At 43.6% G+C, this 15,000-nt stretch overlaps 1 protein-coding gene across 6 annotated transcripts in view; it reads right to left on the bottom strand.

The window, feature by feature from the left end:
- The window catches only part of LOC143029239 (uncharacterized), a 174,193-nt gene that overhangs the window by 2,929 nt on the left and 156,264 nt on the right, over window positions 1-15,000 (bottom strand). For all 6 annotated transcript variants that reach the window (XM_076191916.1, XM_076191917.1, XM_076191918.1 and 3 more), the window contains 4 exons: window positions 13,409-13,654; window positions 9,812-10,012; window positions 6,352-6,594; window positions 1-246 (listed from right to left, as the gene is read on the bottom strand). The exon at window positions 1-246 is cut by the window's left edge and continues 2,929 nt beyond it. In XM_076191916.1, coding sequence (XP_076048031.1) covers window positions 1-246; window positions 6,352-6,594; window positions 9,812-10,012; window positions 13,409-13,654 — 936 coding nt within the window. The remainder of the gene's footprint in view (window positions 247-6,351; window positions 6,595-9,811; window positions 10,013-13,408; window positions 13,655-15,000) is intronic.

Genomic DNA, 15,000 nt, shown 5'->3' with positions numbered 1-15,000 from the left:
GAGCCAGTTGAAGATCATCATGTTGCGTTCGTACTTAGTCAAAGGCCTCCCGCGGTCTCGCTCCACGTCTCGCGCCGTCAGCGCCAGGTTCTTGTTTTGCGCTGAGGCAGCTGCCGAGGACACCGCCGCGGGGAGCTCCACCTCCTTCCGGATGATCCGAAGAACGTCCTGAGCTGCTGCCTGGCGCGGGGGGACGACGATCGTCACGCCGCTGGCCGTTGTGGTGGTAACGTTCTGGGCGTCGCCCTGCAGCAGGAGGAGAGAGAGGAACATTAGAAACTGTACACAATGGTGGTGGCGACTCAGCCAACTAAGAAAATTCCAAGCCAAACAACATGATGTCATGTCAATTTCTGCTATTAAGGCATCATGAGATCTATACACCCGTGGCTCTCAACCCTGCAGTGTCAGTACAATGCCGTACGGTTCGAAGTATCAAGATTCCTTCAGATAAACACCTAGGCACTATCTCACAAGTGGGAGCTCAAACCGGAACCTAGTGGTAGGTACTATGATTAACGATTTATATTCAGTGTCGAAGTGGTCACCGGATGACCAAAGAACAGTAGTACATAAGTATAGGATGTATGAGGAATCGGTATTCCACTACTACTGACGCAATATATTGGCTCGATAGTATTACCTCTCCTACATGGTTCTTTAATCTATTTTTACACTGTCAGTACTATTGCCCAATATAAACTATTGATCGATATTACTTTCCCCCGGAAATGCAAAATAGCTAGCATCTGGTGGCAGTTTTGTGAACCAGAGGAAGTAAGATTGCAGGACACTCATAAAGGCTGCGTGGAACTGTGTGGTAACCATGCGTTGTAATATTTGTCTTTGAGACGTTACTTATATCTGATTTCAGTAACCGTATGAACACTCCATCCGCGGTTCGAGTAAGACAAGTTGCGTCCCTCAGTACAATATAAGAACTGTCAAAAAAGAGAATCAGTTTCCTTGCGTCCCAAACGATAGGAAAATTGATCATATTGAAACACCACCATTCTAATTCAGTGTCACATTTATTTTGTATGGCTGGCATTTTAGATTTGATGGTTGTAAGCAGAGACCAAATAAAGTTTACACTATCAGAAGCAACATGATGAGTGATTCGGTTTAACGTCGCAAACTCCCTCCTATCAGGAGGTTAGGACGGTACCCCTTACAGAGGACTTTGTAGCGTGGAATTTAATGAACCATAACCTTGGTCCGACTCGCCGGTGGCAGGGTTCGAACTGCCTCCACCTTGACCTCCGCCGCTCGGCCAACGAGCAGCCTACATCCCCCACCAGCACCATCTGCAAACTATGATAATTTCCCGGACAAATTGGTTGTTTATGGAACGACCGCTGAAGGCTGCGTCACATGAATTTGAAAAATCAGGGCTGCGATTTGACGTCATAGAGTCATCTATACTCTTTCCCAACAAGTGTAAGAAAAGTAAGACTCATTTTATAGCAACAACACCCTAGAGCTATTGCCAAAAAGCTATCATCACTTTTCTTCAACCCACTGAAACAGTGTACAATGTCATGTAGAAACATACCTCTAATGTTACTCTAAGACTGATTTCTCATTTTCTTTTACTTCGGTACATTTTCCCATAGATCGTAAATTACCATATTTTATTTAGAATATATGTCTTTAACAGAGATTTACCAGTTGTACCAAATATTTCGCAAAGTGCACATCACACGAACACCACGAGAGAATCAAGTTGTCAAAGGTCCATGGACGTCAATAGAGGTAATTTCCATATTGATTAATTAATTATCAGTTTTGAGCCTTCCGTTAGACAACCACGCTCGATATGAACTATTCTGGTGAAATTATCAACCGAAGGTTTTTGATTCAAAGAGTACGTCCGGACTTTAAGTGACCTCCCCTACAGACCAGTCACGGAGCATTCTTTTGACGATTAGATAATAATCTCCACTCCAGGACGAATGCTGATCACTGTTGACTTTTGATAGCCCTTCTGCTACTCTCCTCATACACACACACACACACACACACACACACACACACACACACACACACACACACACACACACACACACACACACACACACACACACACACACACACACACACACACACACACACACACACACACACACACACACACACACACACACACACACACACACACTCGGTGGCGCAGTTGGTAGAGCACTGAACTGCCACGATAGTGGCCCGCAGTTCTAGGTTCGAATCCTGCCCAGGGCCGAAATTATTTCGGTACCGCTGCGCTTCGAGTCGTTACTCTGACTCTCGTGGGCGGGGAGTTGGGTGTGTGTGTGTGTGAAAGGTCATAGCATTACCCATAGATCGGACCTAAGAGCTCTGAGCTCTCTTCCATGAGGGAAATAGCTGTCGATCACGAGTCCAACACGTGATCCAAAGACCAAGTGAACACACACACACACACACACACACACACACACACACACACACACACACACACACACACATATATATACATTCATATATATATGTATATACAGTATATATATATATATATATATATATATATACAGTATATATATATATCAATATGTATATATATACCATATATATTAATTAATCAAATCAGCCATCCTGAGTCCACTGCTGAATAAAGGCCTCCTTCATAGCGTTCCATGATTCACACGACCGCGCCAACCTCTGCCAGGTCATTCCCGTAAACTTCTCAATCTCGTCTCTCCACCTCTTGTCTGGTCTCCCTCTTCCACGTTTCCTATCTCGTGGTGTCCACTCGGTAACACACTTGCTCCATCGCTCATCAGTCGTTCGCACCAACTTACCTGCCCAGTTCTACTTCCTTTCTTTTACCGCCCCTATAATATCTTTCACTCTAGTATGCTCTCTCACCCAACTTGCTCTCTTTCGGTCTCTCAGCGTTATTCCCATCATTTATCTCTCCATTTTCCTCTGTGCAGTCTTTAGGTTTGTCTCCATTGCCTTTGTTAGTTTCCATGTCTCGCACCCGTAGATTATTGCTGGCAGAATGAATTTATTGTAAACTTTACGTTTCAAACATAAATGTAGAGGACTTCTCAGGATTTTATTATATTTATCAAACACTTTTCAACCAATTGTGATGCTTCTTTTTATTTCATTATAATGATCTTTCGTCACTTTCACCATCTGGCCTAAATGATTTTACTCTTCAACTTCTTCATGACTCTCACCATCGATTATAATCTCTTTACTTTGAACTTTCGTGTTGAACATTACTTTGGTTTTATTCTTATTCATTTTCAAACTTACTTTGATACTTTCCTTGTTCAGATTACTCAGCATATCTTACAAGTCTTCTTCTCTTTCTGAAATAAGAATAATGCCATCTGCAAATCTTAGATGGATCAAATATTCACCATTAATCTTCAAATCTTTCTTTTCCGAACTCAATCTTCTGACAATATCTTCCAAGAAGCTATAAGTAATTTGGGTGAATTGGTATAGCCTTGCCGTACTCCTTTCTCGATCTTGATCTTTTCCGTACCTTTCTGTATTCGAATTATAGCGGTACCTTTCGCATAAATCTTTTCTAAAATTCTTACGATCTGTTCGTTTGCACCCTGCTTAAGTAATGAGTTTAGTATTGTTATTTTTATTTGTTCTACCAAGTGAAAGGCCTTCTCGTAATATACAAAAGCTAAACAGAGAAGTATATTGTATTCTGTCGTTTTCTCAATAGTTGGTTCATCGCCTGCAAATGCTCTGGAATCGAATATCCGCTCCTAAAGCCTGCTGTTCTCTCGGTTGGTTTCAATCTAAAACTTGATTTAGTCTATTTGTAAGGATCTTGGAGAATACTTTATATATATATCTGATAGCAAGCTAATCGGTCGATAGTTACTAAGGTCCTTCTGGTCTCCTTTTTTTAAACAAAATCACTATGGCATTGCATCACGATTTAGGAACGCTTTCTTGACGTAAGCACTGGGTGTACAACTGAGCCAACCTAATATGAACTTCCTTCCCTACGTCTTTCAACAGATCTATCAATATGCTATCTTTCCCACGTACTTTTCTTAATTTCATATTTTTAGAGCAAAATTTACATCTTCCTTTGTAATCTCTGGTACACTACTAACGCCAACAGATGAATTTTCTGACTCAACTACGGTCTTCGACGAGTAAAGCTCTTGGTAAATTTCTTCTACTGTTTTTACCATTCTGTCTCTTTCAAACATATCATTTACTGTCTTCCTAAAGCATGCCTGTGCTTGGTTCCTTTAATACTTTTACCTTTCCGAATAGTTTCCTCTATTTCATTCATGTTTCTCTTTCTTTTCTATGACCTCTGTCTTTTGTTGAGAAGTTTTTTTGGTTCTACTTTTTTCTATTTCATCTCTCCTGCTTTTAAGCTGCATGGTCTTTCTTCTTTTAATTAGGTCATTTGTAGTTTTTGAGTATTTGTTTTCTCTAATACTTTTTGTACTTCCTACTTTCTCTGCCAAATCCTTAATGATATTCACTAAATTCAAAATTATATATTCGACGGTGTCCTCGTTAGCTTCTAAAGCTTCGGATCTATTTTTAATTTCTAACTGAAATTTCTTATTACTATCCTTAACCTTTGCGAGGCTAGTTTTCTTTTTTAAAACTAGTTTATTTCTTTTGGGTCTGAAATTGAATTTAACTGTGCAACCTACTATTCTATCCGAGAGTTGACGCCTTGACGTGGTGGATAGGCTTGAGAATCTTAATGATTACATAAGCTATATCGATAGAGAGGAAATCTCTGCAGGGTCACCCATATCGAACAGGTTTTGTATAAGAGATCAGACAAAGAGCAGCTCACACACACACACGCAGTCGCAGGACCCACTGCTAACTGCCACGTCCTTGATGGCAAACAGGGAAATTCTTCATAGATATATGAGGTACCGTCATAATGACGGCGTGGACCTTTGGGCACCCTATAGATATATAGGGTTTCACCGAATATAATGAATTAGGTGATACCAGAGAAATTTCTCACCAGAAACCAGTTGGCAGGGAGGTGAGATTACTTCCAGAACCCCTTCATAGCAAACATGAACATGAATGGAACAACCAAAACAAAACTGGGCGTTCCTGTTGGATCATCGTCTCCTAAAGGTCCAACCGCATTGCCTCGTGTGCTTACGGGCATTGTGCCACCAAATGTGAGTAAGCACTATCCAAGCAGATTCAAGTCTTGGACATTAAACAACACAAAGTAAATGAAGATCTATACAAACAACGTAAGAACTCTCTCAGAAGACCACAGACTGGAGAGTTTAATGAAAGAAGTAGACAACATCAAGTGGGACGCCGTAGGTCTAAGCGAAGTCCGAAGAACGGAAGAAAAGCTGATACAATTACAAGATGGTCACCACCTATTCTACTATAGAGGTAAGGACAAAGAAAGTTCTAGTGGGGCAGGATTCTTGATAAACCGAAAAGTTGCTGGTAACGTACTCAAGTTCAATAGTTTATCAGACAAGATAGTTTGGATTGTGATTAGACTGTGTAAAAGGTACACTCTAAAAATAGTTCAGGTTTACGCACCAACTTTACAGAGTTCAGACGATGAAATTGAGTCCTTCTATGATGATTTAAGTCAGGTAATGGATCAAGAAAAAAGTAAGTACACGTTGGTAATAGGCGACTTTAATGCTAAAGTGGAGTAGACGATGAGTGATGAGTCGTGCATTGGGAAGTCTGGAGTAGATGAAAGAAATGACAGAGGCGAGATGTTAGTCAATTTTTCAGAAAACTACAACATGAGGATAATGAACACTTTCTTCCAAAAGCGCGTAGGTCGTAAATGGACCTAGAGAAGCCCAAATGGAACAACAAAGAATGAAGTAGACTTCTTATTAGAAGACGAGAGCAAGAGTGTTAGCAATGTTACGGTGATAAATAAAGTCAACATAGGTAGTGACCATAGAATGATAGGTTGCACAGCTAAATTCAATGTCAGAGTCGAGAGAAATAAACTAGTTTTACAAAAGAAAATCAGCTTTGCAAAGATTAAGGATATATATATATAAATATATATATATATATATATATATATATATATATATATATGTATGTATGTATATATATATAATATAAATATATGTGTATATATATAAAAATGTATATATAAAAATATATATATATATAATATATATATATATATATATATATATATATATATATATATATATATATATATATATATATTGTTTACCACCTCCATAACCCCACCTGTTTGGCGCGATATTTTCCCAAGGATAGAAGCTTTAGTTATAGGCTACGAGTTCATAATACAAACAATATTAATGTATCGCTATGCCTGTGCCTCCCTGTTCTACTTACGCTTTGGTTGGCCGCCTGGCCTCCCTTGGCCGCTCCTCCTCCTCCTGTTGGTGCCTCTGTTCCTCCTCCACCCTCGCCTCCTCCGTTTCCTCCACCACCTCCTCCTCCTCCTCCTCCGCTGGTAGGTGCTCCAGCCACGGTCACACTCGCTCCCGCCATCTGGAGGTTGAGCTCCGACTGGGAGAGGCGCTGGAGGGCCTGGTAGGTCGTCACCAGGCGGCGCTTGATGTAGTTCTGGCGCACCTGAAAAACAGAAATTAGGAGCACACGCAGTGAAAAGGAATTACACAGAAAAATCACAGATAAACATACTAGGTTTCTCTCGCATACATTCAGAGAGCACACACAGACAAACACACAACCACACACACACACACACACACACACACACACACACACACACACACACACACACACACACACACACACACACACACACACTGTCCCTTTTGAGCAAAGGGATGGGTGCGTTACCCATAGATTGGACAACACGACCTCTGGGCCCTCTTCCGGGATGTAATAGCTGTCGATCACGAGTTCAGCAAGTTATCCAAGACCATGATGAATCCACACAGGCGCGCGTGCAACCACACGCACACAAGAAACACACGCAAAAATGCGCAAATATAATACATACACATATACATGCACGCAGACATGCGAAAACATACACATATAAACACGCACACATACGGGTCCATGACTTTTCGTCGCCGTCTTTTCGTCGCCGGACATTTCGTCGCCGGACGTTTCGTCACCGCGACATTTCGTCACCGCGACTTTTCGTCGCCGGTCTTTTCGTCGCCGGACTTTTCGTCGCCCCAAGCATAAATTGTATGCAAAGATTGACAATATTTGAAATATAAAATAATTGAAATATAAAATTGGAAATATATGATTTAATGCCAAATTCAATATACTTCTTCTGATTGATCTTGATGTGATTATTGGTAGTAGCGTCTGTCCAGTCACTTTTTTTCTAGTAATAATCACATAATCCTATTATTTATTATTATTACATTGGTCACCTAATATTATTGATAGTGAAAATTCTTACGGAATTATAAGACTATCAATGATTAACTAGTTGTTAAATTTGTAATTTGTAATTTGTCGCCGGACTTTTCGCAGCAGTCTAATCACTTTAATCACCAGTGAGAAGTCTTACGGAATTAAGCCTACTGGTTAAATAATAATCCCATTGAAATTAATTTTTGATGCCGACTAGTAATCTCATGACAACTTGACTCATGACAGTTGGACTCATGGCACGTTGACTCCGAATTCAGTATAAAAGACTGTCGTCTGGACTCAGGTGTCATTCAACGTCAGCATCATGGCAGACCAACAACAACAGTTACTCACCAAACGCGGCAAAGAGAAGTTCACGGACGACGGCTTCATCTACGACTTTGTCAATCTTTGCATACAATTTATGCTTGGGGCGACGAAAAGTCCGGCGACGAAAAGACCGGCGACGAAAAGACCGGCGACGAAAAGTCGCGGCGACGAAACGTCCGGCGACGAAAAGTCGCGGCGACGAAACGTCTGGCGACGAAAAGACGGCGACGAAAAGTCGTGCACCCCACACATACACATGCGCACGCCCGCACATACGCACAAAGACAAATTGTTTGAAAGATGTTAAAGAATGCATTTTTGTATGATACACTGATTCGTGGAACAAAATGAAATAAGAATAGTTACTGTACAGTCAGACAACAACAGCGAAATTCAACCTAAGTTTGACTGATGGAAGTACAGTGACGGGGTCCTACGAGCATAACTCTTACACAATTAGTTGCGTGCACTCTGGGAAATACATAAAGTGTGCTCACGCGAGAACTACAAAAGAGCAATAACACTGTACGCACTTGAAAGGCTAAATGCATTCCCTCGCCAAATCGAATCCTCTATATCAGACTTCAGTTCATCAGGCCCACCGCCGCACTGTACAATGTCTTTTTTATCATTACTGTTTTTCTCAAACTTTCTGGTAAATGAACGTTTGTTGTCTTTATTCTTTGTGTTTGTCCTTATTTTTTGTGTGTTTTGTGTATTAAGTAAATATGTTCATCGTTTTTTATTTATTGTGTATTCACTGTGTTGTATTGAACAAGATGGTTATGTAGCCCATCACGCTCGTCATTCTCTAAGTTATCAGGCCCATATTTTGCGTCTTGCTCGTGGTCCATCATGTCGGTTTATCTAAATATTTCTAGAGTTCACGGGAATCTTCTCATCTGCTGATTTACTTCTGTTCCAAGTGGTATTTCGTTATTCTTTCTTGTTGGAACCATGTATATAGAACTGGTTTACCAACAGAGTGATTAAGGAATGAAATAAACTTCGTGACCACGTAGTGAGCGGACGAAACAATTGGTTGTTTTAAGAGGAGATTAGATAACTTTATGGATAGGAATGACAGCTAGTAAGGGACATGGAACTCCTTAGTGTAGGCCATATGGTTTCTTACAGTCTCCTCCATTCTTATGTTCTTATGGCTCACTTATTATTCGTTTCATATTACCTCGAGGAGATTTTGGTATTTTATTTCAAATAATTCCTTTTGTAATCTTATGAAGATTAGGTCTGTCTTCGTGTATTTACCAAATTGTAACATACAGGATAAGATATATGTTCGTGGGTTCAGTCCTGGGCTGCCAATGGTTCAAATTAGCTTTGAGCTCGTTTATGGTGTGTGTGATTCACCTTGGTCTTTGGATCACGTTTTGGACTCGTGATCGACAGCTATTTCCCTCCCGGAAGAGAGCTCAGAGCTCGTATGACCGATCTATGGGTACTGCTATGACCTTACACTCACACACAAACCCAACTCCCCACCCATGAGAGCTGGAGTAACGAATCGAAGCGCAGCGATACTGAAATAATTTCAGCCCTGGGCAGGATTCAAACCAGGTACCGCCGGTACCGCCGTACTGACACTCTGGTACTCTACCAACCGCGCCATCGAGTGTGTGTGCGTGCGTATGTGTGTGTGTGCGCGCGTGTGTTCGTACACAAGTGCGCATTGACTAAAACCAGAATGACCATATTTGTGCACACATGTCAAGAAAGGCGAATGCGGGGGACGGGGATGAGAGGAGGAGGGGAATGGAGGGGTGGGAGGGGAGGTGAAGGGGTCGGTGAGGAAGTGTGGAGTGGACTTAAGACCGTCGCCTCTGTTACAAACTCTCTTTCATCCCAGACCATATGTCCTTTTTCGTTTATGCACAAGCAATCTTTATCTCTCTCTCTCTCTCTCTCTCTCTCTCTCTCTCTCTCTCTCTCTCTCTCTCTCTCTCTCTCTCTCTCTCTCTCTCTCTCTCTCTCTCTCTCTCTCTCTCTCTCTCTCTCCCCAATGAGCGGCCAGCCCGCTTGTCAGGTGGATGTTTATTCATTTATTCATCCCGGGAGGGGGAAAGTCCGCCCCGTGAGGCGGTCGAGGGCCTTTCTTTACCTTTTTGTTGACGGAGCGTATGAAGTCCGCAGCGGTGAAGGCGGGGGACTCGAGCGCCCCGGGGCGAGCCTGGGGCGAAGGCAGCTGTGACGTCGACGCCACATCCCCGACAGCCACCCACGTCGAGCAGGACCTTGAGGTCGGGTCCAGGCGCGGCAGGAGGACCGTCTCAAGCCGCCCCGTCAGGGCGCCCACGGTCACCTGAGGGAGGCCAAAACGAAGAAGGGTCTCAGGGTCGTTCATTCGAAAACCTCCACTCACCGGTGTGAAAGAGAAATTAGACCCCATAGAATATGGACCAAGGGATTCGTTTTCCACAGCGGAAAATGGACCCACTGTATGCAAAATAGACCCTCCCCCCACTCTAATTACTAGACTTTTTTCCATCTGTAAACAGATAACACATCAACACTTATTAATAAGTATTGTTTATTCAAGTACTTAACCTAACCTAATAACAATGAGATTCATATTTTAGTGGATGGTCCATTTTCTATAGAGGTGTGGTTTCGTTTTCCACTATAGAAAATGGACCCCGGGTCCAATTTCAGGGGGGTTCATATTCCATTTTACACCAGCCCTGACAAATGCTTTCTACCATTAGAAAGTAGCATTCTAACTGGTTTTCTAATTACATTCACCTGGCTTATCTACAACATCTACTTATAAACTCCACAAGAATAACCAATGAAGTTCGTCAAATTCTATCTGGGCTGGGGATTTTTTTTTTTTTTTTCCCAAAAGAGTCTTTGTACACCATTCATACGAACCCAGTACGCTGATGCGGGTCTCGCATCTTCCTTATCGCGAGTTCGACTCCCGCACTTTTCTCCGTTTCCCAACAGTGCCTGTCTGTTACCTATCCTATCAGTCCCAAAAGTGATAAGGCAAAGGTGATAGCTTCTGCCACAGATACTCAGCGTCTCCTGGCGTAAGCTCCTCACCATCTTCTTGACTTGACACTAATCTCTTGGCCACCGAGGGGGTCCACGGAATTGAACGAAACAGGCTGGCGACAGCTCGAGTTCAAGTGAATCCATGATATTGTCGCACAAAATACTTAGGCTCCTTTCACACATACCGACATTTCGCCGCGCGCCGTCCATGACACAACGTCGTGCTCTCAAAAACCATTGGTGTCTATGGACGCTTTCACACGTCACGACCATGTATGAAAGCGCCCATAAACACCCGTGGTTATTTGAGAACTCGATGTCGTGCCATGGACGGCGCACGTCGAAAAGTCGTGTGAAAGGTGCCCAAGAGTGCCACTAGGTGCAGCTGAGGGTCGTCCAGATGGACCGTAACCCTTTGGCTACCATGGCGAAGCGGCAACACTTGGGACTCACGCCCCGAGGGATTATTTTAATTATATCGCTGCTACTACCGATCAAAAGAATGCAGAAGAATTAGAGAAAACCTAATCCAAAACCCATCAGACTTAAGACTAGCAGAAAGCTTAAGAGAGAGTAGGAGGAGTGCCAAAAGATTGTTTAGACGGAAGAAACGGGAGAACCTGGATAGAGAACTAGACGAAATAGAAAGTAATATAAACGAGGATATTGTTAAAGAACGCCATAAAAAGCTAAGAGCCGTAAAGAAATGTTTTCAAGCTAGAAATTGGATGATTAAAGGACCAGATGGAGATATGCTATATAGAGAAAACGAAGTCATGGAACAGTGGCAGCAGTACTTTTATGAGTTGTTAAACATACCGGACCCGTCCCACCCAATCCAGGTTGCACAAGTAATGAATACAGATCCCATTGAAGAACCAATATTTGTTGAAATAAAGATGGTAAGCCCTAGACTGTGATGAAATACCGGCAGAACTGCTAAGAAAAATAGGAGAAAAGTGCTGGAAAAAGAGATTTATGAATTAATAAAAGAAATATAGAATAAGGAAATATTACCAACAAAATGACAAATGGGGGTAATTATTCCAATTCATAAGAAAGTAAACAAACTGGAGTGTGCCAATTATGGGGGGATAAGCCTATGTGAATTATACAAAATATACACAAGAATTCTAATGAAGCGATTTAAATCATACACAGAAAAGGTATTGGGGTAATATCAGTGTGGTTTTAGGCAAAACAGATCAACTATGGATCATATACACAGCCCAGCAACAAATGGAGAAATATTACGAATATGATAAAACCCTATATCAGCTCTTTGTAGATTTCAGGTAAGCATATGATAGTGTGAACAGACCATTAATGTGGCACGTAATGGCAGAACTAAATATTCCAGCTAAACTAATATCCCTCATCAAAACGTGCTACATAGGAAGCAGATGTACAGTAAGAGTTGGAAGGAAAGAGATAGAAAGTTTCAATATACACAGTGGCCTTAGGCAGGGATGTATGCTGTCACCTTTACTATTTAATCTTGCACTGGAGAAAGCAGTCAGGCACATCACCAACCATCCAGGTGGAGCTAAGTTATCCAATGCTCAGATAACCCACTTTGCTTATGCTGATGATGTGGATGTGGTGGCCGAGACTGTGGAGGAAATTAACGATATCTTTACAGTATTCCAGAGAACAGCAGAACAGATAGGCCTAAAATGCAATGACCAGAAAACGGAAATTATGAAACTAAATAGAAATGACAACTATACACCAGAACAAGAGCAAGTTGGATCACTATGTGTGAAGAAAGTGGATAAGTCCAAGTACTTGGGGTCCATTGTCAGTGAGAGAAATGAACTGGGCATAGAAATAAACGAACGAATAGCTGTAGGAAACAGATGTTACCATGCCCTGGCATCTGTAATGAAAAGTCGGACCATCAGCATAAGAACTAAGATAAAAGCATATAGCATTTTAATCAAACCAACAGTCCTGTATGGATGTGAGACATGGACACTGACAAAACAAACGGAGAAGTGACGAAATCTTTGAAAACGATATCTTGAGAAGAATCGTCGGCCCGGTATATGATGAAGAAGAAAGGAGATGGAGACGAAGACATAACAGGGAAATTAGAGATCAGACCGGACAACCATACATTCAGGATGAAGTATGGGGAAGAAGAGCAAGGTTGGCTGGACACTGCGTCCGAATGGAGGCAGACAGACTACCAAGGAAGGTAATGGAAGGAGGAGTACAGGGTAGACGACCATTAGGGAGACCCAGGTACTGATGGATGGATGGAGTAGAGAAGGACGTGGAGAGGATGCCACCAAGAGAGCATTGGAAAGAATTGGCAGAGGATAGAACCATCTGGAGAGGCATAGTGAAAGCTGTGAAGGGCTGTCCGGCCTGACAACCAACAGAGTAAAAGAAAGCTACTGGCGATTTGTTCTGTAAATTAATAAAAGATGGGGCCAAGTAGGAGCGTGGTGGTCGAGCGGACCCGGGTGTCACCGTCTGAAGACAAGGAGTCAGAGGTCGACGGTTCTAATTCCGTTAGACCCAGCACGTGACGGACGTCACTAAGAGCTTTCAGTCTTCAATCCCCGAGTTCCAACCTAGGCTGCCATGCCTAACCACTACGCAGAACTGGTGACAGCTGAAATATTTTAGAAAAAATATGTACATATAAGAAATATAATCAAACAGCAACCAACACCCCTGGCAGTCCTCTCACCTCACTGGCCCACGTTCGGCTGAGCTCGCTCTCTCCTCCGCCGGCGCCAACGCCGATCCCGCTGATGTCTGAGGTGCTGAAGCTCTTGTGGACCCCGAGGGCGGAGCTGAGGGCGGCGCAGGACCTGATGAGTTCGCTCTCCTCCTCGCCCCAAAGCTCCTGGTCGCTCGGGCCGCCATTGCCTCCTGTGCTACCTCCTCCTCCTCCTCCTCCTCCACCTCCTCCTCCACTACTGCTGCTCGGCACCTGTGAGGATGAGAGAAGAGGAATGGCGAGAAAGCTCTTGGAGTGTCAAGGTCTGTGTGGTGTGCATCCACCATCGCCTCGTAGGGGCGTCGCTCGGTCTTGTCTGCGTCAGGAGACGGGGTGTCCCGAGGAAGTAGACGTAGTCTGCGTCAGGAGACTGTCTTGGTAGGTAGCTTAAACTGACCCTTGTGCTGCAGAGGGGAGGGAGGGCTTCTCTCGCCTGAATAAAATCACCTGGCGACTGCTAGACCTAGGGAGTAAGTTGCGAAAGGGTTGTCAGTAGGGAGTTCAATTTCTACTGAATAAATTCGCCTGGCGGCAACTAGGTTCATGTAAAACGCAGCAAAAGGGTTGTTTTACGATGACATGAGATTATCTTGTTTAGAGCGACAAGGAGGTTTGAGAATGTTTACGGCGAAAGCGATCCTACTCTTGCCCAGGTGCTAAGGAGGAATAGGATCTACGACAATCATTAATTTCTTAAAAAAAAAAAAGAGCGGCCTAAGGCACTACACAGCCATCGGTGGAAAGGTTGAACAGCCCAGCTGATACATATGTGGGTGGTCACTTAATGGTGATGACGCAATTTAGCTGGGAGGAGGAGGAGGAAGGGGAGGGGGAGGAGTAAGCGGATGAGATTTGTCTTTTTTATTCAAGGTGGGGAGCGGAGGCGGATGAAGGGAAGACAAAGAGGAGGAGGAGGAGGAGGAGGAGAAGGAGGAGGAGGAGGGGGGTGAGGCGGTGAGAGTATACATGGAGAGGGAGAATAACAAGGAGATTTAGAGACAGGAAGTGAAATAAAAAAGAGGCGGCGAGAGGAAGTGATTTGGTCGGGTGTTTGAGTCCAGGGCGCCGCCAGGATGGGGCGTGGTCCCCCCCGACAGGAGCCCCAAGACCACGAAGGGAGGAGGAGGGTCTTGTCTTTGTGCTGCAGCGGTACGGGATCGGGAGGGCGTGAAGTGGGTACAAACTTACGAAGGTACAGTCCAAAGAGTACTCATGACAACTAAGAAACTAATGACGGGTAATGGCAAACAGTGATTTATGGAATACATAACTAAGCCGAGCCAGGGCGAGTGCTCATCTTTCTTAGATGTGCAGGGGACAAGCGCGTGGGTGGGGTGCGGGCGAGAAGGGAGGGGAGGGGATGGGTTACATTTGGGTCAGGGGTAGGAGGGGGGGGGTCGCGCGAGCAGAAGCAGAACGAGCAGCATCTCGTGCAGAGCCTAAAAAGAGGCGAGCCCAACTGGGTGGCGACGGCGCTCGCCAAGCGGGCAAGGCGTCGTGTTCAACATACAAAGAGGGCGTGGGTACAGTCCAAGCACGTAATGCACATAGATACGCCA

Source organism: Oratosquilla oratoria, chromosome 10, assembly GCF_046742065.1.
Source record: "Oratosquilla oratoria isolate Oo_2021 chromosome 10, ASM4674206v1, whole genome shotgun sequence".
Lineage (NCBI taxonomy): Eukaryota > Metazoa > Arthropoda > Malacostraca > Stomatopoda > Squillidae > Oratosquilla > Oratosquilla oratoria.
This window is presented reverse-complemented; position numbering and strand designations above follow the sequence as displayed.